General features: G+C 51.7%; 1 protein-coding gene across 1 annotated transcript in view; it reads right to left on the bottom strand.

Annotated features, from left to right (window-relative positions):
- Window positions 1–2,792: 2,792 nt before the first annotated feature.
- CACNA1F (calcium voltage-gated channel subunit alpha1 F) overlaps window positions 2,793–23,542 on the bottom strand; it is a 29,219-nt gene continuing 8,469 nt past the window's right edge. The window contains exons 14-48 of the mRNA XM_025371622.1: window positions 23,121–23,346; window positions 21,279–21,486; window positions 21,068–21,188; window positions 20,872–20,953; window positions 19,365–19,410; window positions 18,487–18,538; window positions 17,653–17,797; window positions 17,343–17,472; window positions 16,903–16,962; window positions 16,649–16,755; window positions 16,475–16,562; window positions 15,924–16,031; window positions 15,781–15,833; window positions 14,441–14,587; window positions 13,402–13,603; window positions 13,146–13,304; window positions 12,221–12,331; window positions 11,883–11,966; window positions 11,033–11,053; window positions 10,726–10,854; window positions 10,302–10,367; window positions 9,957–10,048; window positions 9,381–9,540; window positions 9,024–9,151; window positions 8,649–8,745; window positions 8,364–8,466; window positions 8,004–8,105; window positions 7,693–7,823; window positions 7,330–7,455; window positions 6,579–6,748; window positions 4,730–4,837; window positions 4,459–4,586; window positions 4,242–4,354; window positions 3,346–3,543; window positions 2,793–3,097 (exon numbers count right to left, since the gene is read on the bottom strand). Coding sequence (XP_025227407.1) covers window positions 2,867–3,097; window positions 3,346–3,543; window positions 4,242–4,354; window positions 4,459–4,586; window positions 4,730–4,837; window positions 6,579–6,748; window positions 7,330–7,455; window positions 7,693–7,823; window positions 8,004–8,105; window positions 8,364–8,466; window positions 8,649–8,745; window positions 9,024–9,151; window positions 9,381–9,540; window positions 9,957–10,048; window positions 10,302–10,367; window positions 10,726–10,854; window positions 11,033–11,053; window positions 11,883–11,966; window positions 12,221–12,331; window positions 13,146–13,304; window positions 13,402–13,603; window positions 14,441–14,587; window positions 15,781–15,833; window positions 15,924–16,031; window positions 16,475–16,562; window positions 16,649–16,755; window positions 16,903–16,962; window positions 17,343–17,472; window positions 17,653–17,797; window positions 18,487–18,538; window positions 19,365–19,410; window positions 20,872–20,953; window positions 21,068–21,188; window positions 21,279–21,486; window positions 23,121–23,346 — 4,232 coding nt within the window. The 3' untranslated portion in view covers window positions 2,793–2,866. The remainder of the gene's footprint in view (window positions 3,098–3,345; window positions 3,544–4,241; window positions 4,355–4,458; window positions 4,587–4,729; window positions 4,838–6,578; window positions 6,749–7,329; window positions 7,456–7,692; window positions 7,824–8,003; window positions 8,106–8,363; window positions 8,467–8,648; window positions 8,746–9,023; window positions 9,152–9,380; window positions 9,541–9,956; window positions 10,049–10,301; window positions 10,368–10,725; window positions 10,855–11,032; window positions 11,054–11,882; window positions 11,967–12,220; window positions 12,332–13,145; window positions 13,305–13,401; window positions 13,604–14,440; window positions 14,588–15,780; window positions 15,834–15,923; window positions 16,032–16,474; window positions 16,563–16,648; window positions 16,756–16,902; window positions 16,963–17,342; window positions 17,473–17,652; window positions 17,798–18,486; window positions 18,539–19,364; window positions 19,411–20,871; window positions 20,954–21,067; window positions 21,189–21,278; window positions 21,487–23,120; window positions 23,347–23,542) is intronic.

The raw sequence follows: 23,542 nt of genomic DNA, 5'->3' as shown, positions 1-23,542 counted from the left end.
TCTTTCAGGGTGGTGAGTATCAAAAAGTTTGATAATGTTGCATATTGGTAAGTTGGCCAGAAACAAGCATTCTCATAAATCGCCTGTGGAAGTTTCATTGGTATAACATGTGTAGAAGGCAATTGGGCAAAATCTAAAAAAATAAATTCATTTACTGTTTGGTTCAGCTTCATACTTCTAGGAATTCATCTTANAAAAAATAAATTCATTTACTGTTTGGTTCAGCTTCATACTTCTAGGAATTCATCTTACAGATAGACTCACGCATGTGCTAAAAGATAAATGTATAAGATAATGAAACTTCCACAAGCGATTTATGAAAATGCTTGTTTCTGGCCAACCTGCCAATATGGAACATTATCAAACTTTGATACTCACCACCCTGAAAGATGAAAAACAGCATCTCAGTAGTTTTGTTTTGTTTTGTTTTGTTTTTGAGACAGAGTCTCGCTCTGTTGCCCAGGCTGGAGTGCAGTGGTGCAACCTCAGTTCACTGCAACCTCCGCCTCCTGGGTTCAAGCGATTCTTCTACTTCTGCCACCTGAGTAGCTGGGATTACAGGCACACACCACCACCTCTGGCTAATTTTTATTTTGTGTGTGTGTATTTTTAGTAGAGATGGGGTTTTGCCATGTTGGCCAGGCTGGTTGTGAACTCCTGACCTTAAGTGATCCACTGTTCACTTCAGCCTCCCAAAGTGCTGGGATTACAGGTGTGAACCACTGCATCTGGCCTACCTTTTGAATTTTGAACCATCTGAATGAATATCCTTTTTTTTTCTTTTCTTTCTTTTTTTTTTTTGAGACAGGGTCTCCCTGTGTTGCCCAGGCTGCAGTCCAGTGGCATGAATATGGCTCACTGCAGCCTCAACCTCCTGGGCTCAAGTGATCCTCCTGCCTCAGCCTCCTGTGTAGCTGGGACCACAGGCATAAGACACCATGCCCAGCTAATTTTTAAAATTTTTTGTAGAGACGAGATCTCACTTTGTTGCCCAGGCTGGTCTTGAACTCCTGGGCTCAAGTGATCCTCCCACCTCAGCCTCCCAAAGTGCTGAGATTACAGGCATGAGTCACCATGCCCAGCTCAATACCTGTTTTTTTAAACATGAACATTCACACAAATATGTAATGGATACTTCCCAGTTGTTGCCTTATTGGGGAAGCAGTACACAGGAAGGGTTAAAAGCATGGATCTTGGCATCAAACTGCTTGAATTTGAATCCCACCTCTGATAGTTCTTCTTGTTTGACCCTGGACAGGTAAAATGGTTTAAAATGATACCTATAGGGTTGTTGCACTGATTCAACGAGATAATCACTGTAATGCAGTTAGCACAGGGCCCAATAAATGGTTCATTTTACCTCCTACACATCTCTGGAATCCACTCACTTCTCACCATCTCCTCTGCCACCTCCCCTGGCTAAGGCGACCATCATTCCTGCCAATTTTAGCATCTCCAGTCTCTTCCCCCTCCCTTCTGTTTTCAGCACAGCCGTCAGAACATCTATTTAAAATGCAATGTTAACTATGTCACTACCCTACTCAAATCCCTTCCATGGCTCCCCACTGCTTATAGGAAAAATCCCAGAGTTTGGGGCCTGGCATTCAAGGCTCCGCCTGATCTGGCCTCAGTGGTTTCTCCCACCTCATCCCTCAACAGTCTCCCTTCACTCTCTATGACCTGCCCATGACTTGCTGTTGCCACCTAACTCCAGCCCAGCCACTTTAAGCCTTTATTTCAAGGCCTAATGTAACTCAATCTTCTCAGTCCTAGTCTCCAATTCTGGCTTCCCTCAAATTTCAGTCCTGGCTTGATTGGCACAAATTATACAAATGAGAAACCCCTACTCTGAGAGCTGGGAAGAGCTCCTCCCTGCCTGGTGGTCTCATCCTGCACCACTGCCAATGCTACTTTCAATTCCTCTGGAGTGGGGCTGACTCCCACTTTGGATGAGACCTGTCCCATGTTTCAGCCAGCTCAGTTTGTCCCGAGAGAATCCCAGAGCCGGTGCCTGGCACACAGTAAATGCCTGATAAGCCTTCACTGAGCGAATGTAACCCCAAAGGCTGGGTGAGGAGTAAAGCTGGGGCAAGAAGCAGAGAGGACCTCTGGGATCTGTGTGGGATAAAAGTAGGTTACTCTTAGGTGGTCTCAGGAAAGCCAGGTGGGCCCTGAGTGGGTTCCCCAGGGCTGGGAGCCCTGCCCTTTGCTGTCACCTATGTTGTCTACTGATGGAGGATTTAGGTTTTCTTTTCTTTCTCAGGCAGAAGGTGGGAGATGGGAGACAGAGCGATCTCAATTTAGCCGCCCTAAAATTCCTATTACTGTCAGAGGACCCCTCTGCCTAAGATGCATCACATACCAGGACGATTCCAACCTCTAGGACTCTTCCCTGGCAGGACTCTCCTCTGGGTTTCCTTCTCCTTTCCTTCTCATCCGTCTACCCTTCCTAGTTTGACCTGGCTAAGCCCTGGTGAAATCTCTGCCTTTCCTCCTCTCCGGGTCCAAGCACCTTTCACACCCTCTCTCTCCCCTTTCCTCCATCTCTGTCCAACGCCCTCCCCCTCCCCCTTCCCCCTCCTCCACTCTGCCTCTAGCTTTTTTTGGCTGCTGTCTCTTCTTCCTCCTCCTCCTCCTCCCTCCTTCCCTGACGCTGAATAATCAGGCCTGGCTGTCCTGGTTTCTGGAAATACCCGTGTGTGGGCAGTGGCTCAGGGTAGGAACAGGGGATGGATGGATGGGGGCCCCCAGGCAGCCCTGTCCCCCAGTGCAAAGACAACAAAATCCAGGGGTGTGGTCCATGCCTGTCTCCTGCTGGGGAGGGGAGGGCAGGAGGTTTATTGAGCAGTTGGGGAAGGGTGAGAATTCAGAGGGCATGGACGCAGGCCATCTCGTCTCCCAAGTCCTCCTCGTCGAAGCGGGAAAGGATGGACTCCTCGTCGCTATAGAGCGAGCTGGTTCCCTGTGCCAGCAGGTCACTGGCAGCACTGTCCATCTCATCCAGTGTCAGGCGACATGCATCTGCAATCTCCTGCTTGGCCAGGGCCACGAAACGTGGGTCTCGAGCAAAGAGGCCCAGACCCTCCGATATGAGCACCTGGGGGCACAGGTGGGATCAGTGTTGACCGAGGGCACAGTGTGCACAGAAGGTTCAGTGTGGATAAATGACGTGCCCATGAGGGCATGTAGGGAAGTCAGTGGGGGACAGGGGTGAGGAGAGGTCGTAGGGCAAAGGGATATCTACATGCACAACGTAGGACCCGGGGACTCCTTTCCTTCCTTCTCCAGTACCCACCTCCTCCCCTTCTCCCCCAACCATCTTGTCTATATGCCGTCTGGACTCACAGCCTCCACCAAGCTGTCGGCACTGCCCCTCTTCCCATGGCTGGGGTCCGAGTGGGTTCCAGGCACATGCAGACAGGTGAAGGTGCGCAGTGGGCCACTGGATCTGCCGAGGTACCCCTCCCCCGCTGCACCCTCTTCCACCAACAACAGCGGAGCATACAGGAGCCGACCCCGCTGAGGCGGTGTTGCCCAGGAACCCTGAGCCGGAAAAAACATCAGAGGGGCAGAGATGGATAAGTAGGGTATGAGGGTCTAGGACTCACTGCTGTGCCTACTCCTTTCCTTCAATATACAACTGGAGTGAAACTGAATGGGTATAAGTCAGGCTTGAGTTTATTTATGTAAGAGCGCAGAAGGTCTGGGTTTAAATGTCAGCTCTGCCACTTACTACCTGCATGATCTGGGGTAAACCTCTCTGGGCCTCAGTTTCCTCACAAGTACAGTGAGCATTGTGTGCATTCATTCATATGTGTCCTGTTCTTCAGAAGGCTCTGAGGCCAGGCACGGTGGCTTACGCCTGTAATCCCAGCACTTCGGGAGGCTGAGGTGGGTGGATCACCTGAGGTCAGGAGTTTGAGACCAGCCTGGCCAACATGATGAAACCCCATCTCTACTAAAAATACAAAAATTAGCCAGGCATAGTGGCGGGCACCTGTAATCGCAGCTACTTGGGAGGCTGAGGCAGGAGAACCGCTTGGACCCGAGAGGCAGAGGTTACAGTGAGCCAAGATCTCAACACTGCACTCCAGCCTGGGCAACAGAGCAAAACTCTGTCTCAAAAAAAAAAAAAAAAAAAAAAAAAAAAGGGCCTGATATGTGCTGTGTTTGAGAAATTCAGCCTAGGCTGCCCCCACCTCTCCAGACCCCAGACCCCAGCACCACCTCCACAGCCTCACCTGAGCCCTATTGGGCCCTGAATTTCGCCCACGATGATAGGTGCCTGGGATGGGTAAATCCTCACAACTGCCCTGGCGCTGCAGACACTGGATGGTGAAGGAGGGCTTCCGACCTGGGGGTGGGTGGGGCACCAGGGGCAAGTAGCAATGTCAGTGTTTCCCCAGATCTCTGTCCTGCATGCCCTTGGGGGCCCCTTGGATCCATCCCTGCTCTCACCTGCAGGTGTGGGGGGCAGCAGACGGCGGCGTGGTGCAAGGTGCCCATCCATGTATCTCTGAGCTCTGTGAGGTGGCAAAAGGACTGGGTACGGGGGAGTCCCTGCCTGCTCATCTAGGTAGGAGAGCCTGTGTGGGTGGGAGGGCCAGGGGTGAACTTGGGTCTGGGTCTGGGCCTGGGAGATGGGGCACCAACAGTCCTCCTCGACCAAGTTCCCACCCCTCCCCCACCCCAGCTCATGGATTCATCCCATGTGGTGTGGCCAGTGTACCGATCAGGGACTTCCTCATCCTCATCCTGCTTGTCTTGACCTCTGGTTCCCTTGGGCTGAGAATTTCCTTCTTCTGGGATGGTGAAAATGAGAGCCCCAGAGCCTCTCCTGGGGAAAGTGAGGCACGTTAGGCAGACCAGATCCCTCAATATGTGGCCCTGGGCCACTGGTTCCTCTCATACCATGCCCCAACCCTTACAGAAACACTGGGCTTTTGGATTTTGTTGTTGTTGTTGTTGAGGACAAGTCACATAAAATTAGCCATTAACCATTTTAAAGTGACCATGGGCTTTTGTTTAATAGATGTCCATCTCATCAGAAGGACCGAAAGTTTCAAAAAAAATCAAAGTTGACCTGTAGAGAGATGCCTTCAACACAAAACTGGCATGTATTAGGAGTGGAGGGAGCCTGTAAAAGCTAGGCCCTTTATTTTTTTATTTCTATTTTTTATTTTCTGAGACGAGGTCTTACTCTGTCACTCAGGCTGGAGTGCAGCGGCATGATCTTAGCTCACTGCAGCCTCAACCTCCCAGGCTCAATTTATCCTCCCACTTCAGCCTCCCAAGCAGCTGGGGCTACAGGCATGCACCACCATGCTCGGCTATTTTTTTATCTTTTGTATGGACGGGGTCTCATTATGTTGTGCAGGCTGGTCTTGTACTCCTGGGCTCAAGCGATCCTCCCACCTTGGCCTCCCAAAGTGCTGGGATTACGAGTGTGAGCCACCATGCCTGGGCAAGCTAGACACTCTAAAAAAGTTTTTAAAATTTTTTCTTTCAACTGCCTGTGTATTGTCTAAAAGCTAAGTGCTCAACATGCATTACCTCATTTCATCCTTTCTTTATCCCTGTGAAGTAAGTGCTTTATCATACCCCTCATACAGGTGAGGAGACTGAGGCTTATAGAAACGAAGTGACGGCCGGGCGCGGTGGCTCAAGCCTGTAATCCCAGCACTTTGGGAGGCCGAGACGGGCGGATCACGAGGTCAGGAGATCGAGACCATCCTGGCTAACACGGTGAAACCCCGTCTCTATTAAGAAATACAAAAAACTAGCCAGGCGAGGTGGCGGGCGCCTGTAGTCCCAGCTACTCGGGAGGCTGAGGCCGGAGAATGGCGTGAACCCGGGAGGCGGAGCTTGCAGTGAGCTGAGATCCGGCCACTGCACTCCAGCCTGGGCGACAGAGCGAGACTCCGTCTCAAATAAAAAAAAAAAAAAAAAAAAAAAAAAAAAAAAGAAACGAAGTGACTAGGCCGGGGACGTGGCTCAAGCTAGTAATCCCAGCACTTTGGGAGGCTGAGGTGGGCAGATCACCTGAGGTCAGGAGTTCGAGACCAGCCTGGCCAACATGGCGAAACCTCGTCTCCACTAAAAATACAAAAAAAATTAGCCTGGCGTCATGGCGCACGCCTGTAATCCCAGCTACTCTAGAGCCTGAGGCAAGAGAATCACTTGAACCCGGGAGGCGGAGGTTGCAGTGAGCTGAAATCGTGCCACTGCACTCCAGCCTGGGCGACAGAGCGGGACTCTGTCAAAAAAAAAAAAAAAAAAAAAGTGATTAGCCCAAGGTCACTTAGCAAATGGCAGAGCCAGGATTTACACTGAAAATCTTGGTTTCAAATAATGTGCTTTTTGCATTAAACCTTTGTATTGCCTTTCTCGTATGAATCTCTTATCACCCTCTATTCTTACCTGAGCCCTTGAAACACTTCCATTCTTCCCAAATTTCTGCTTGAAGGCCTCTAGGCCCTCCCTCCCACCCTCCTCAACTTCATGCCTCCTGAATTGCCTCAGTCCAGTCTCTAGTCCTTGCCTTCCCTCACAATCTACCTCCAGACACTTGACAATACCTGTGGGTGTTGGATCCAGCCTGGGGCACACTGGGCTGACTGGAGGTGGGAGTCCCCCTATCATCATCACTGGGCCCAAGGGAGAGTGAATCTGGAAGTCTGTCCCCGACAGGCAGAGACACAGAAATCCTGGAGCCCCGGCGAGATGGGGGCTGGGAGACCATCGTGGCCTGTGGAGAGTCACAGGACTGAGTGTTGCATCCACTTTTTAGCTAAGTTATTTGGTCATATAGTGTGTCTCCCCCACAGGTCCATGAATGTGGGCCTTGCCCTCCAACAGCAGTGGTAAATATCAAATAAATAAACAAGTAAATAAATAGATAAATATTTGCGATAGGGTCTTGTTCTGTCACCAGGCGGGAGTGCAGTGGCACGATTACAGCTCACTGTGGCCTCAACCTCCCAGGTTCAAGCAATCCTCCCGCCTCAGCCTCCCAAATAGCTGGGACTACAGGCTTGCACCACCACTCCTAGCTAATTTTTAATTTTTTTGTAGAGAGGCGGTTTCATTATGTTGCCAGGGCTGGTCTTGAACCTTAGGATTCAAGCAGTTCTCCCACCTTGGCCTCCCAAAGTGCTGGGATTATAGGCATGAGCCACCATTCCCAGCCTCAAATAAATATTTTTCTATTGCAGAGGGGGCTTCTCTGGGGTGGGGTGGCTTCTTCCCAGAAGCAGTGTCGAAATCACTCAGGGGATTGACGAAGTATTTTACAATCAAGTTCCTGGGAGAGTGAAAACTTGTCCTCACTTTGTTAGTTTCCAAGTCCTTCTCATCTTCCTCCTCCACTCTCTCCTGCCCCTCTTCTTCCTCCTCCTCACAGGTGAGGGCCTGCCGCATCTCAGGACCCAAGTCCTGCAGGCTCCGCAGACCAGCCTGTGGAGGTGGTGAAATAGGTAAGCAGGCAGCTCAGGGTCTGAACCTTCCCTCTCTGTTTCCCATGCAGGCGAGTAGGGTGGGGGAAGGAGTCCTTCAGCCACCCTGGCCCTCTGTGAGGCCTGGGGCCTCAGTTTCCTCATCTGTGGCATGGGTTTCACAAGATCAAAATGGGGGTCAGCGTCAGCCACAGCACTGTCACACATGCCCGTCCACACCAGGCCCTGTCCCGAAGACCTGAAGGGCGGAGGAGGTGCTAGGGGCGGCCTCGTTGCCTAGTAGCCCTTTTTCTTTCCTCCTCCTGAATTTGCGGAAATAGTCCTGGATCAGAAATGTGGCGTAGAATTTGCCCACGGTGACCTCCTCCTCTAGGGGCAAGGGAGAGAAGGCAAGATCACACGGGGGCCCTCTGACCCAGCCCGCCTCCCCGCTCTCTACCCACCAGCATGGACTTCCCCTTGCCCTCTGCCCAGCGCTGGTTTTGTGGTGGAGAGCGATCATCTGCCATTCAGGGACTGGCGCGGGGAACTGGGGCGGGGATAGCTCACCGTCTGGTGGGGGGATGACCTCATCTAGCAGCTTCTGCTTCATCCGCTTCCAGATCTTTTTGATGACAATCCGCAGCTCCTGGTTGGCTTGCTCCAGGTTCCCTGCGTTGGAGGAGGATGTGGGGCATGAGCCAATAGGAAGAACCTCCACAGCTGCCCCCTCACTGTTGGAGGGGTGACTTCACAAGCTGCTACCGCAGATGCACACCGCCCCCATTGGACATGGAGGGTGGGGAAACAGGCCTGGAGAATCCGGTCACCCATTTTGAGGTTCAGAGCTAGGAGAGGGGCCCATGATTCAATGAATTTACTCCTTGCACCCTCCCCAGGAACGATGCCACTCCTGCCCCTCCCCTACACCTTCTGTCTTGATCTTCAGGGATGTCCGGACCAGGGCAAAGAGTGTGGCGTTGAATGTCACCGTCCCATCTGAGTTGAGGGGCATGTTCATTGCCACAAGTCTCTGTGAACACCAGAGACATGAAACCCACTCTGGGAAAATGCTGGGTATGCAGGAATGAATGTCAAGGGGCAGAAACCTCTGAGGATGCGATCAAACACCCCTCCCCACCCAAGGCAGATCCCTTCCCACCCTTGCCATGTGATAGCTCTCTCAGGGGCCTGGGGGTGGGCAGGTGCACAGACCTTGCAGGCTACTCGGTGTGGGCACAGCTTCCCGAATCCCAGAGGGGGCTGGATACGTCTCAGCAGGGCAACCACATCCAAGTGTTTGATGTGGCCCCTGGAGGAGGTGGGGAGGTACCACTGGATTGGCGATACCCCCTCTAGCCCTTTCTCAAGGCCCCACCAGCTCATCACTACCTCCCCCTACCAGTACCCCAGAGCTTGCCAGGGAAGAACTGGAGGGCAGTCAGAGAGGGCAGAGGATGGGGCAGTGGAAACCTTGGGGCATCTATTGACTGGGTAATGGGATGCAGAGGTCGGAGGTTTTGGGGCTAGGGGACTGTGTAGGGCGGTGCATTGTCCTCTGGATTCTAGGTAAGGGGATAGAGGGCATACTTGGCCCCAGGGTCATATTCAGACCAGATCCTCTTGAATTCATCAAGGTGATGGGGGCCCAGGATGGACCAATCTCTGGTGAGATAATCAAAGTTGTCCATGATCACAGCCACAAAGAGATTTATGATCTGTGGGCCATTGAGCAGGGGAGCGGTTAGGTGAAGGGCAGAACAGTGTCATGGAGGGATGGTGGTAGGCTGGGGTGGGCTTTTATGGTCATGAGTCTCTGGGTTGGTCTTGTCATCAGACCAGCCCTCTCACCCACTCTGAAGATCTGGGCTGCCCATGTCACATCCCTGAGCCCCTCAGGGCCAGCCCCCATGACGGTGGTGGTGGTTGTTAGGAAATGGTTCTCACCAGGAAGGCACAGAGCATGAAGAAGCTGATGAAATAGGCGATGGCAAAATTGCTACCACAGGTAAACTCTTCACCAGGGCCGAAGTCAGACTCAGGATCACACCGATTTCCGGGAAGGCTGGCAAGCATTATCTCCTGCCATGCCTCACCAGTGGCACACCTGGTGGGGGTCACACAGGGGTAGCATCCTGAAGGGAAGGCTATGAAGTCATGGCAAATGGAGTTGGGAGAGGACTGGGGAATGAGGAGATGACCTACTTCTCACTAGGGGCTACATCTGGCACAGATAACATTTCAATATTTTAACAGCCAGTGTGGCCATGTTGACGACAGTCGTGTTTGCATCTTACAGATGAGGCACTGAGACCTGAGAAGGGGACGTGTCTTACAGACAGAAAGAAAATGGCTGAGGCTAGAATACTCTAACAGACTCCTCACATCATAGCCAGGAAACATCTCGGGCTGTATGGAGCCCCATGCTGCCGTGTTATTCCCATAGCTCAAGCAGTCTGAGGCTCAGAGAGGGTGTGTGGGCACCCACGGGCATGAGGTGGCAGGGGAGTGAGTAGATGTCACCTGAACAGAAGCAGCACAGCCTGTGGAAAAGTCTGGAAGTTGTTGTTTCGGTTTATCTGTGTGCCATCCTGAAGAGCCACCTTGCCGAACATCTGTGGACACACCAAGGCTATGTCAGTGGGGTGAACCCATGCCCCACCCATTTCACACCTCCTAATACCTAAAGGAGCCTCATAACCCTGACAAACAGGGCATCACTGCTGATCTCATTTCACAGATGTGTAGATTGACCCAAGGCTGTCCAGCTTGTCTGTCTACCCGCCACCCCTACTTTGGGGCTATTCCTACCCCATCCCCTGCCAGCAGAGGAGTGCCTAAGGGATGCTTCCTAGGGTCCCCACTTGCCTGCATGCCAATGACGGCATAGATGAAGAATATCATTGCGATGAGAAGAGCCACATAGGGCAAGGCCTATAGGGATGGGGGAGCGGGGCAGAGAATAGATGCACAGGCTCAGGCAGAGAACTATGAGCCCCAGAATGCACTGCTTTCCCTGGCCTGGGCCTACTGGGAGATACAGTCCATCTCCAAACTGCCCAGGACTGCGGTGTCTCTCAAATGTGAACATAGTGTTAAGTAGATAGAGTAAGGTCAGTGAGGCCAGAGGTGTGTTGGAAATTGAGAGCCCCGAAAAGAGAGAAAATTGGAATGATAATTTGGAAATGGGTATGGCATGCTGGGAGATGTAGTTCTGAGGGTTGTAAAGGGGCAGGCTGAGAAGTGTGAAATGGGGGAGAAGTATGGTCAAAGGGATGGGGTGGGGAATTACCTGGAAGGACTTGATGAATGTCCAGAGCAATGTGCGGATCCCTTCACCCTTACTGAGAAGCTTGACCAGCCGCATGACTCGGAAGAGGCGAAAGAAGGTGATGGAAATGCGGGAGCTGTCCTCAGAGCTCTGGGGTGAGGGGTGCAGTAGGGATGCTCAGTTTGCATTTACTCCAGCTATCTCCCTATCTCATTCTTTGGCCCTCCCAGTACCCAAATCACTCAGGCCCCAGGGTAATCCGGAGGGATGGAGGGACAGAGGGACATGGGAAAAGAAGCAGAGAGTCCTTGTTATGAGGGTGGGCTACCTCGCCAAGGTGGCCACCATTCTGGAGGGAGATATGACCAAGAAAAAGGTGATAGGGGAGATGATGACATCATAGGCCCAAATGAACAAGGCAAGAAATGATGGAGCAGATATAGGGGGTGATGGTGGGGTCATTATATAGGAGACAATGGGAAAGTTTATATGGTAGTGGATTAGGATGGTTGTGGAAAAAGTTGGTAATGGGAGTGGAAGGGAGAGGAGAGAGTAAAGGAGGTGATGGATCAGAGACATTGGAGCCAATAGAGGAAATGATGGATCCAGTGGTGTCATGGAGATGATGGAGATGAGAACCGATGGAGGAGCCAATGGAGAAGCCAGTGATGGAGATAGGGAACCAGCAGCATTGTCAGTTGAGGCGACAGAACCATGTAGTACCCAATGGAGGTGATGGAGCCAATGATATAGTCAGTGGTGATGACAGAGCCATGAAAGAGCCAGTGTCAGAGACGATGAAGTTGGTGGAGAAATGAAGCCAATGAAGTCATCAGAAAAGATGGAGCCAAAGCAGGAGTCAGTGGACATGACGGAGCCAATGGATGGGGAATGTAGAGGCAATGAAAGAGATAACAGAAATAACAGGAGAGGTGTTTTAGGAGATGGTGGAGCCAGTAGATAGGTTACAAAATGGAATGAGGAAGCCGGTAGAGGGGGACTTTGGCTGAACCCAACAGGGACTCAGAAGAGATAGAGCTAGAATGAGAAGCACTGAGTCTCCAGGAGTAGGGAGGATATGCGTGGGAACCACCTACCCACATGAAAGGGAGCCCCAGGATAGAGGTGAGGGAAGGTGTGTAGGGTGAGAGTGGATTAGTGGAAAGGCCAGTTCTCACATTGACTTCAGTGACGGCAATATCTACTACGCTGCCCACCACGATAAGAGCATCAAACGTGTTCCAGGCGTCAGTAAAGTAATGCTGCAGGCAGGAGAAAAGTAGTGCCCTGTCTTCTCAAAGCTTGCAAGCCAGGGTAGGGGGCCAGTAGTAGTAGGGGGCGCTGGAGGAGGGCAGGGCTTGGCTTGGATCACACGATGGGCCTGCACCTGAATCCTTCTCACTTCCTAGACTCACTCCCTGGTTGCTGCCCACATCCCCAACCCCAGAGCTCTGCAATACACTCCACTCCCAAGGAACTCATCCACTGGTGGGTGGGGCTAGAGCAGGGGGGCCACCTTGGGCTTGAAGGCGATGATTTTGAGCACCATCTCAATAGTGAAGAGACCAGTGAAGACCATGTTGAGGATGTCCATGGCGTAGTTGAAGGGAGCAGTCTGCTCATAGTGCTGCAGGAGAAAATCAGGTTGAGATGGAACCTGAGGCAGAGACCCCCCACACCCAACCAAATATTCCCTGGCCTGGGCTGAGGCGAGTCTGGGGACATGATTGCACTGTGGATTGGTCAAACCCCTTGCACTGTCTGCCTCCCATTGTGGATACTGGAAAGTTTAGTTCTTTGATTCCTAGCTTTTCTTGTAGCTAGGCAAGGCCAGGTTGACTAATGAGACATAAACATAAATCTGCTGTTGGTTAGCAGCTTCTGTAAACAATATTTTGCTTTCCAATGAAAGGATCAAATAAGGAGAGTCCCCAGGTACAACTCTCCCTGCCTTGAGTGTGGTTTTGATGCCTGGAGCTGTGACCATGAAACAACAATCATGAGAATGAATGCCAACTTGCTAAGAATGGTAAAGCAGAAAGATAGACAGAGCATGGGTCCCGGATGAACAATGAACAAACAGCCTACCTCTGCACTTCTCGATACCTGAGATAATTACCACAATTCATTGACTCCAGGATGCACATCTTTTTACATTTTAGAATATCTGAAATTGGGGTGCATTTTATAATAAATGGCAACTTGCAATGGCCACTGGCTACCTTTTTTTTCACATTCTTACATCTCTGAAATCAGGATGTAACTTACAAGTACTGGCCATGGACTTGAAGAAATATGGCAAATGTCTTTATAGCTTAAGTCACTGTTAGTTAGCAGGGGGTTTGTTACTTGCAGCCTTAAGTGTTCCTAATGGTTCCCAAGGGATTGTGTGGAGATAATAGGGTCAGGAGTCTGGCGGGGTTCAGGCAGGGATCTCAGACCTGCATGGCTAGGGCAACTGTGTTGAGCAGGATGAGCAGGAACATCAGGTACTCGAAGGCAGCAGAATTCACAGTGGCCCACACACGATACTGATGCGGGTTCTTGGGGATGTAACGACGGAGTGGCTGGGCCTTGAGGGCATATTCCACACACTGACGCTGCATACCAGGGCAGGGCATGAGTGAGCAGTGGGGTCCTGAGGCAAGGAGGGAAGGGTTGGTGACCATCCACAGGGGGTCAGGGGTCAGAGGTCACCTGGTTCTTGTCCAGCTCACAGTTTTGATACTCCTGCTCGCCCTGGGCACGGAAGGTGATGATGACGAAGCCCACGAAGATGTTCATCATGAAGAACGCAATGATGATGATGTAGACAATGAAGAACACTGAGATTTCCACACGGTAATTATAGATGGGGCCGTGGTCCTCTGCATAAGCATCAATGGCCTTGTATAGCAGTCTGTGGGAGCCAGAGGAGGGTAGAGGTAGGGGCAGGTGAGGGGATATCCCAGCCCCTTCAGACCTACCCCCAGTCCACTTATCAGAGACACCCCAGAGTTTCCTGCCCGGCACCCCAAAGACCCCTAAATCTCCTGACCTAACCACCTGAGACCTCCATACATACTCTAAGAGACCCCTGCCAGACCCTCAAAGAGTCCAAATCCTCTGTCCCATGCCCTCAGAAACCCCCATACAGTCCTCCAGAGAATCTCCATTCAGACCCTCAAAGACCCAGAAATCCCCTAAGTTTCCACAGACCTTCAAATCCCCTTCTCCAACCACCTGGAGACCCCCATGCACCTCCCCAGAACTTCCACACAAGCCCCCAATGATCTGTAAATTTATCCCTGTCCATCAACTTGAATCCCCACTCCATCTTCCCACAGAGCCCCACAATGAGTATCCCAAAGACCTGCACAGCTTTCTAGAAATCCCTGAATCCCTGCTTCATCTCTTCAGAGACCAATCCCAGTCCCCTCAAACCTCCACTCTGTCCCCCCAAACCATCTCCAATCCTTTCTAGGCTTCTATCTAGCTACCTAGTCCCTTAGAGACCCCTGTCTAATTCCTGGAGATCCCTCACTGAAGTCCCCAAAGAACTCCCACCCAGCTTCTGGGAACCCCACCTCTACAGTCCTCCGATACACTCACCACTCTTTAGAAAAACCCTACCCAGTCTCGAGAGACCTTCGTCACATCCCCAAGATACACTCCCACCCATTCCCAGGAGATCCCAACCCAATCCTGCAGAGACCCCTGCCCTATCCCCTGATAACCCCAGGGCCCTGTCCCTCACGCAGGCCAGCCTTCAAAGGTGGAGACAGTGAACAGGGCCATCATGGCTGAAAGGACATTGTCAAAGTTGAAATCACTGTTGACCCAGAGCCGCTCCCGGACCAGGGGCCGTGACACATCTCCATCTGGGTACACCAGGAAGGAGCCCCTATGGATGTTGCAAACAGGTTAGATGGGTGAGGAGGGGAGAGGAACTGGGGAAATGTTCTGGGGTCTCCAGCATGGAGGCAGCAGGACATAGTGGTGGAGCAATATGGTCTGGGTTCAAATCCTGTCCCTCCATGTCCTGGCTGGGTGATCTTGCACATTTACCCTTTCTGTGCTTCCATTTCCCCACTCTAAGAAATAAGGATAATAACAATTGATTTCCTGGCTTGTCACAAGGATTAAGAAATGTCACAAGTCAAGACATGAGACTAGTGTCTGGCACATAGTTGGCATCATTTCATCATCACCATTATTCTCATCATCGCCTGCCAGGAAAAAGTAAAACAAATAATAGCCAACGTTTATTAGCACTAACTGTATGCCAGGCACTGAGCTAGATTTTCTTTTCTTTTCTTTTCTTTTTTTGAGACAGAGTCTCAAAAAAGACTCCACCCAGGCTGGAGTGCAGTGGCATGATCTCGGCTCACTGCAACCTCTGCCTCCCGGGTTCAAGCGATTCTCCCTCCTCATCTTCCCGAGTAGCTGGGATTACAGGCGCACAACATCAAGCCCAGCTAATTTTTGTATTTTTAGTAGAGATGGGGTTTCACCACATTGGCTAGTATGGTGTCAAACTCCCAACCTCAGGTGATCTGCCTGCCTCAACTTCCCAAAGTGCTGGGATTACAGGCGTGAGCCACAGCGCCCAGCCCAAGCTAGGTTTTCTGTTTAGCAACTTTACATTGTACAAAGTACATTTTCCATGTAGTAGCTCATTTACTCTTCACAAGAGCCTTGTGAGATAGCCCTGTTTTTCAGTTGAGTGAAATGGAACTGAGTAAGTTTAAGAAATGTAACTAAGTCTCATGAAGTGGATTTGAACCAGTAATGTCTGACTTCACAGCCCAGGCTTTTAACTACCCTCTACAGGAGTCTCAAGATGGAAGCTGGGGGCTCAGGGTGGGGGTGGTGATTGCTAAGGGTCTGGAGTGGAATGTAGGTCACTTGGGGAATGTGGAGAGGGATTTGGGGGAGGTATCGGGGGACCTCCGAAGACTTGGTGAGATCTGAGGGCCTCTGCAGTTCTTGGGACAATTCTGGGACTATATCTTTGGGCCTTGGTGAGATCTAGGGGCTGTATAGTCTTTGGGAGGGGTCTTGAGCTCCGTGGAGGGCAGGGCCTTGGGCACTCACTTGCATTCTTGAGGGGTGTGTTTGGCCTCGTCCGTGCAGGTGTAGAATTTCCCCTGTAGGGAGGATGTCTGTCATATAGGTTCACCCTTCATCACGCTCCCGCCCGGACCCCTGCCTGGCATTCCCTTCAGTGTTTGCCCCACCTTGAAGAGCTGCACCCCGATGCAGGCGAACATAAATTGCAGTAGTGTGGTGACAATCATGATGTTCCCGATGGTCCGGATGGCCACAAATACACACTGCACCACATGCTGCGGGCACCCAAGCATATGGCTACTGAACACTACAGGCCACAGTGGTCATGAGGCAGGGACTCTGGATGCAGCTCAGGGACTTGGGCTGGGGACATGTGGTGATGGGTCAGAGATGTATGGTTAGCAACATGTGTTCAAAAGGCAGTGTTAGGGGCTAGAGATGTGTGGGCACCCACCAGGAATAGGTGTTTGCCGGGTGGGGATCTGTGGCCACCTGTCAGGGAGCTGGGTCTGAGAAATGTGGCCACTGGTAGAAACATATGGTCACTTGGAAGGAACACGGGTCAGGCCACATGGCTAGTGGTCAGGGATGTGTATTTATGTGTCAGGTCCAGGCTGTATGGTCACGCATCAGGGGAAATGGTCAGTCTGATCAGTGATCCTGGCCCCAGGGGCAGGGCAGGGCCTGGGTCCTGTGGGTTTGGGTGCGGTGGGATTACCTTGAGTCCCTTGGCCCTGTTGATGGCTCGGAGGGGCCGCAGTACTCGAAGTACTCGCAGAATCTTCACCACTGAGATGGCACTGGAGCTGGGGAAGGGGCAATCCTCAGGCATTGGCCCTGGCTGGGCCCCGGCTGTGAGAGGAATAGGGTGGGCTGGGGAGCTGTCACTTACTGGATCCCAAAGGAGATGAGGGACACACTGACCACCAGCAGATCCAACATATTAAACCAGCTACGGCAGAAGGAGCCGCGGTGCAGGAAGGCCCCAAACACTGTCATCTGGGGACGGGACATGAGGCTAGACTCCAGACCTGGAGGTGGTGGGGGTTGGGGGAGGTGGGGATGGGGACAGGAGAGGTGGGCTGCAAGGACCGGTGGGGAGAGTGCTGGGGCAACTGAGGGTAGAACTGGAGTCCCATTAGTCACCTTTAGTAGAATCTCCACAGTGAAAATGGAGGTGAAGGCATAATCGAAGTAACCCAGAATCTGGGGTGTGAGAAAGAGCGGGGAGCCACTGAGTCACGACTGAGGGGGATCCTAGGTGACTTCTCAAAAGGCTTGGCCATCAGAAAGATTAGGGTTTAAATTTGGACTCTTCTGCCTCTACCCAGCTACATGGGCACCCTTGGCCTGCTTAACCTCTCTGAGCACAGCTTCCTCCTCAGTCAAATATTGATCTCGCCCCTGGTGCTTCCCCGTGTGTTGCACACACCGTAAAGGCTGGTACTGCATCAGCTGCCATTAACGAGCCTCTCTCTAGGCTCACCTAGGGCTCTTCTCCTTATCTCCACCCTGCCCCAGCTTGCGCCCACGAGGACACCCCTAGGAGTGTCCCCTCAGTTCCTATCTCCCAGCCAAAGGCTCACGTGGTTGCGGAAGGAGTGGGCTCGGATGGGGTCCTCAGCGGCCAGGGACACACTGCTGAGGATGATGAACACCAGGATAAGATTGGTGAAGACATGATGGTGGATGAGGGTGTGGCAGCCCTTCCTCAGCCTGTGGAGAGGGAGTGGGCCATGGTCAGAACTCAGGACCACAGAACTGATCAGGGATTCCAAGGGATACAGCTCTGGCCCTGATGCAACACCCATGCCCCCACTCCCACCTTGGCTGCTCCATGGTCCTCCACCTGCCCTAGCCCCTCCTGCCTTACCCCCTGCCACTTCCAGCACTCACGGGTTGGTTTGGCTGAGGCAGAAGAAGGCGCTGCCCTCAGGGATGGGTACCACCTTCTCCTTGGGTACAACTTCCTGCAGGAGTTCCACACCGCCTGCACCTTCTTCCTCTTCTTCCTCTTCTTCTTCCTCCTCCTCCTCCATGTCTGGCACCAGAGAAAAGCAAAAAAGAAAATTAATTGAGCAAGTTGATGTAAAACACCCAGAAGAGTGTTTGCCACATGGCCAATTCTTCCCATTTCCCTGCTAGAATGTCAGCTCCTCCAGGAAGGTATTTTAGTCTGTTTTGTACGCTGCTATGTCCACAGCACTTAGAACAGTGCCTGGGACACAGTAGGAGCTCAGTAAATGTGTGTTGAATGAATGTTGTGTACACAGACTATTTTATAATAAAGGCTCTGAGAAGTTCAGCAGTAAACAAAACGTGTTTCTCTTCTTCTTACTTTTCTTTAGAGACAGAGTCTCACTCTGCTCCCCCAGGTTGGACTTCAGTGGTGCCATCATGGCTCACTGCAACCTTGAACTCCCGTGCTCAAGCAACTCTCCTACTTTAGCCTCCCGAGTAGCTGGGACTACAGGCTTGCATCATCATGCCTGGCTAATTATTATTATTTTTTTTTAAGAGATGGGGTCTTGCTATGTTGCCTAAGCTGCATTTCTCTTCTTTAACCTCAATGTTCCCAAACGTTGCTGACCACATACCAAGTCTGTTATTTTCAGGATGATCTCGGAAAAGGCCGATCTCTGGAGAGAAGGGTTTCAGGGGTCAGGAGCTGTCTGCCTGAGCTCTGTCCCCAGGGTCCCACACCTGCTCCACCTGGCCCTGCCTACTTGCCTGCTCCTTCCCTCCTTGTACCCTCCTCTTCCTCTTTCTCCACACCAGGCACCTGAGGACAGGAAGACGGGGGTCATCAATGGTGAGGGAGACACAGGGAATGGACACAGGGGAAGCATGGAAGAAATGCAATAATAGGGGAATGAATAGGCAGAGGATGAAGGTTAAAGACATGCACATGGCTGGGCGCAGTGGCTCATGCCTGTAATCCCAGCACTTTGGGAGGCTGAGGCAGGTGGACCACTTGAGGTCAGTGAGTTCGAGACCAGCCTGGCCAACATGGTGAAACCCTGTCTCTTTCAAAAATAACAAAAATTAGCCGGGTGTGGTGGCGCTCGCCTGTAAATTCCAGCTACTCAGGAGGTTGAGGCAGGAGAATCTGTTGGACCCAGGAGGCAGAGGTTGCAGTGAACCGAGATGGTACCACTGCACTCTAGCCTGGGCGACAGAGTGAGACTCTGTCTCAAAATAAAACAACAGGCCGGGCGCGGTGGCTCAAGCCTGTAATCCCAGCACTTTGAGAGGCCGAGACGGGCGGATCACGAGGTCAGGAGATCGAGACCATCTTGGCTAACACAGTGAAACCCCGTCTCTACTAAAAAATACAAAAAACTAGCCGGGCGAGGTGGCGGGCGCCTGTAGTCCCAGCTACTCGGGAGGCTGAGGCAGGAGAATGGCGTAAACCCGGGAGGCGGAGCTTGCAGTGAGCTGAGATCCGGCCACTGCACTCCAGCCTGGGCGACACAGCGAGACTCCGTCTCCAAAAAATAAAAAATAAATAAAAAATAAAACAACAACAACAAAAAACCAGACATGCACACATAGACAGGTAGTGGTGGGAGTAGGAGGTGTAGACAGTGCCCAGGCATCTAACTCACCAGGCCTTCATTCTCCGGTGGGAGGTCCTTCTCACTGGTCTTCTCCCTGTGCGAGGAAATAGGGGTGATTGCTGCAGATGGGCAAAGGGGGATCGATACAGTTAGAACAGACCTTTCTTGAGTCCCATAGAACCTTCTTGCTTCGCTCTTCCCCATTGCCCGTCCCAACAGTCTGTTCTCAAAGCAGCCAGAGGGAGCCTGTTAAACCCTGTCTGGGACATCCCAACTCTGCCCACAACCCTCCCACGGCTCCTTAATTCAGGAAAAACTACAGTCCTCACCCTGGCCCAGAATGCCCTCAATCTGGCCCCCCATTTCCTCCACTGACCTTCACTCCATACCACGCTCCTCCTTCCTCACTCCATTCCAGCCTCACTGTTTTTATTTTTATTTTTTTGAGATGGAGTCTCACTCTATTGCTCAGGCTAGAGGGCAGTGGTGTGATATTGACTCACTGCAACCTCCACCTCCTGGGTTCAAGCGAGCTTGTCTAACTAATTTTGTTTTGTATTTTTAGTAGAGACTGGGTTTCACCGTGTTGGCCAGGCTGGCCTCGAACTCCTAACCTTAGGTGATCCACCCTCCTCAGCCTCCCGAAATGCTGGGATTACAGGTGTGAGCCACTGCACCCGGGCATCGCTGGTATTTTTTTTGAAAGTGCTAAGAATGCGGCCAGGTGCGGTGGCTCATGCCTGTAATCTCAGCACTTTGGGAAGCTGAGGCGGGTGGATCACCTGAGGTTAGGAGTTCAAGACCAGCCTTGCCAACATGGTGAAACCCTGTCTCTACTAAAAATACAAAAAATAAAAAAAAATTAGCTGTGTGTGGTGGTGTACGTCTGTAATCCCAGCTACTCAGGAGGTCGAGGCAGGAGAATTGCTTGAACCTGGGAAGCGGAGGTTGCAGTGAGCTGAGATGGCACCACTGCACTCCAGCCTGGGTGACAAGAGCAAAACTCCATCTCAGAAAAAAAGAAAAAAAAAGTGCTAAGAACATTAGCACCCCAGGACCTTTGCACTTGCCACTCCCCTTTTGAATACTCTTCCCCCAGATATTTGCATGGCTCACTCCTGCACTTCATTCAAGTCTCTGGTGAAATGTCACTTCCTCATAGAGACCTTCCTTGCCAACCTTAACCCCAAAGAGCAATCTTCATTTCTTGCTGTCCTTTCATTCTGTTTTATTTCTCTTTATTACATATTATTAACATATATTATATATTCATTTGTTTATATTTTTCTTGCCTTCCTCAACTAGAATGTTAGTTCCATGAAGGTGAGGACTCTGTCTGCCTTGACCCCTGTTGTCTCCTTAGCATCTAGAACAGGACCTGGCACACAGTAGGCACTCAATAGATGCATGTTGAATGAATGAGGACTGGCAGATGGTATCTGGAGATGGGGATTACCAGGGTGTCTAGAGGCATCTCTGGTGGTGGGGGTGTCTGAGGGGTTCCCAGTTAGGGATTCCAGAGAGAGACTGTGTTAGGGGTGGAGCCAGATCTCACCCGCCCTTGTCCTTGGCAGTGCCTGCATCTCCACTGGCCAGGTTGTCCACAGCAATGGCAAGAAACACGTTCAACAGGATGTCTGGGATGAGCTTAGGCTGCAAAGGATGGAGAAGCACCCTGCCTGTAGACCACCCAGGTCCCCCTACCCACCCCCACTCCACCATCATCCAGCCCCACAAAGCTCCAAGGATACAGTTGCCACAGATGAAGAGAATGATGAAATAGATGCACACCAGCATTCCTGGGAAGAAGGGACCACCGTATGCCATGATACCATCATACATGACCACATTCCAGTCCTCACCTGTCAGGATCTGGGGGTGGAAAGTCACCATGGAGCTCTTGGACCCCCTCCAACTCCAGGGTCTCCCCGACCCACCCATCCCATGGTCTCCAGATCCCACCTGAAAGACAGTGAGGAGGGCCTGGGGGAACGTGTCAAAGGTGCTTCGCTTGGTGTGGGTCTGGTCAAAGTTGAACTTGCCCCCAAACAGCTGCATGCCAAGCAGGGAGAAGATAATGATGAAGAGGAAGAGAAGCAGCAGCAAGGATGCGATGGATTTCATTGAATTGAGCAGGGATGCCACCAGATTGCTCAGAGATGCCCAGTGTCTGCAACAGAAATGGGAGGCGGAAGGGTTGATGCCATGTCCACTGGATGTGGCTGGAGCATCAGGAGCCGGGGCAGGGCTCCAGCTTGGGATGCACCTGGGAAGGTTCGGCTCAAATAGCTTTGGTGTCAGGGTGAGAACTGATTTTGGAGTTGGGGTGAGATGAGAGTAAGAAGTGGGGGAGGCTGGGCACGGTGGCTCATGCCTGTAATCCCAGCATTTTGGGAGGCCGAGGTGGGCAGATCATGAGGTCAAGAGATCGATACCATCCTGGCTAACATGCTGAAACCCCATCTCTACTAAAAATACAAAAAAAAAAAAAAAAAAAAAATTAGCCGGGTGTGGTGCTGGGCGCCTGTAGTCCCAGCTATTCGGGAGTCTGAGGCAGGAGAATGTCATGAACCCGGGAGGTGGAGCTTGCAGTGAGTCAAGATCACACCACTGCACTCCAGCCTGGGCGACAGAGCGAGACTCCGTCTAAAAAAAAAAAAAAAAAGTAAAGAAGTAGGGGAAAGTTGAGAGTTTGGTGTTAGAGTTGGTGTTGGGGTGTAATGGGAGATTGGGAGATAAGGTTACTATGGAGGGTTTTTTTCTCTTTTTCCTTTTTCTTTTTTTTTTTTTTTTTGAGATGAAGTCTCACTCTTGCCCAAGCTGGAGTACAGTGGCACAATCTCAGCTCACTGCAACCTCTACCTTCTGAGTTCAAGCGATTCTCCTGCCTCAGCCTCCCAAGTAGCTGGGACTATAGGCACGTGCCACCACGCCCGGCTAATTTTTTTGTATTTTTAGTAGAGATGGGGTTTCACTACTTTGGCCAGGCTGGTCTTGAACTCCTGACCTCGTGATCCACTCGCCTCAGCCTCCCAAAGTGCTGGGATTACAGGCGTGAGCCACCGCACCCAGCCTAGGATGGAGGTTTAATGGAAGTTGGTGAAGCTAGAATTGGGCTTCAGGTTGGGACTGGGCCTGGTGTTGGGGATGGGGTTGTGATGTATTTGGGGTTGGAGATGGAGTTAAGGACAAGTTGTGGTTGAGGGCTGGGATAGAGGAGGGGATGGGATGAGACTGGGGCTGAGAATGGAAATGGAGTTGCAGTTGAAGATAGGGTGATAGGTAGGGGTCAGGGACATGGGGGTTCTGTTTGGGGAATGAGGATGGTATTATGGTTGGTGGTTAGTGACAGGGATGGGGCTGGGAGTTAGGGATGAGGTGGGAGATGGGGTTGGGATTGGGAATGGGTGTTAGGGTTGTAAATGGGCTCATAGGTGACCTGTGGTTGGGGTTTGGGATCAGAGATGGTATTGTGGTTGGGGTTTGGGATGGGGTTTGGGTTGGGAATGAGTATGGCATTGAAATCGGAGATGGGGTTGGAGAAAAACGTTAGAGCAGGAGTTGAGGTTGAGGAAGGCGATGGAAATGGAGTAGACATTCTCCTCAGTGGATGAAGACAGGAACTTGTGTCTGCCTGATTCCTGGTGTTTCCCTAGGGCTTGGCAGGGTGCCTGGCACGCAGCAGGCACTCAATGGATGTCTGCTCAATGAATGGTGAAGCAGATGAAGTTATCATTGGAGCTTGGGTGGGGGCTGTTGGGGCTGTGTTTGGGGACCTAGTCTTCCCCCTCCCCTGATACACACCTGGTGACCTTAAAGATCCTGAGGAGGCGCACACATCGGAGCACTGAGATGCCCAAGGGCTGCATGGTGCCCACCTCCACCAAGGTGGTCTCCAGGATGCCCCCACAGACCACGAAGCAGTCAAAGCGGTTGAAGAAGGAAGAGACATAGGCAGAGGGGCCCAGACCATACAGCTTGAGAAGCATCTCCACCGTGAACAGACAGAGCAACACTTTGTTGGCGTACTCTGTGGGGAGATGGGCAGGGGTGATTGGGCTGGCCAGTTTCCATGGTGACATGTGGGGAGGTAACTAGGGACCATGGGGTGACCTAAGGTAGCTGGTATCAGGCCAGGTGCTGGCTGAGGGAAAACTTAGGGCTAGGGATTGGGGTGAGTTTGTAGGTCAGAGTAGGTGAAGTTTTGAGGGGCTTGGAGATGGGGA

Source organism: Theropithecus gelada, chromosome X (assembly GCF_003255815.1).
Source record: "Theropithecus gelada isolate Dixy chromosome X, Tgel_1.0, whole genome shotgun sequence".
Lineage (NCBI taxonomy): Eukaryota > Metazoa > Chordata > Mammalia > Primates > Cercopithecidae > Theropithecus > Theropithecus gelada.
This window is presented reverse-complemented; position numbering and strand designations above follow the sequence as displayed.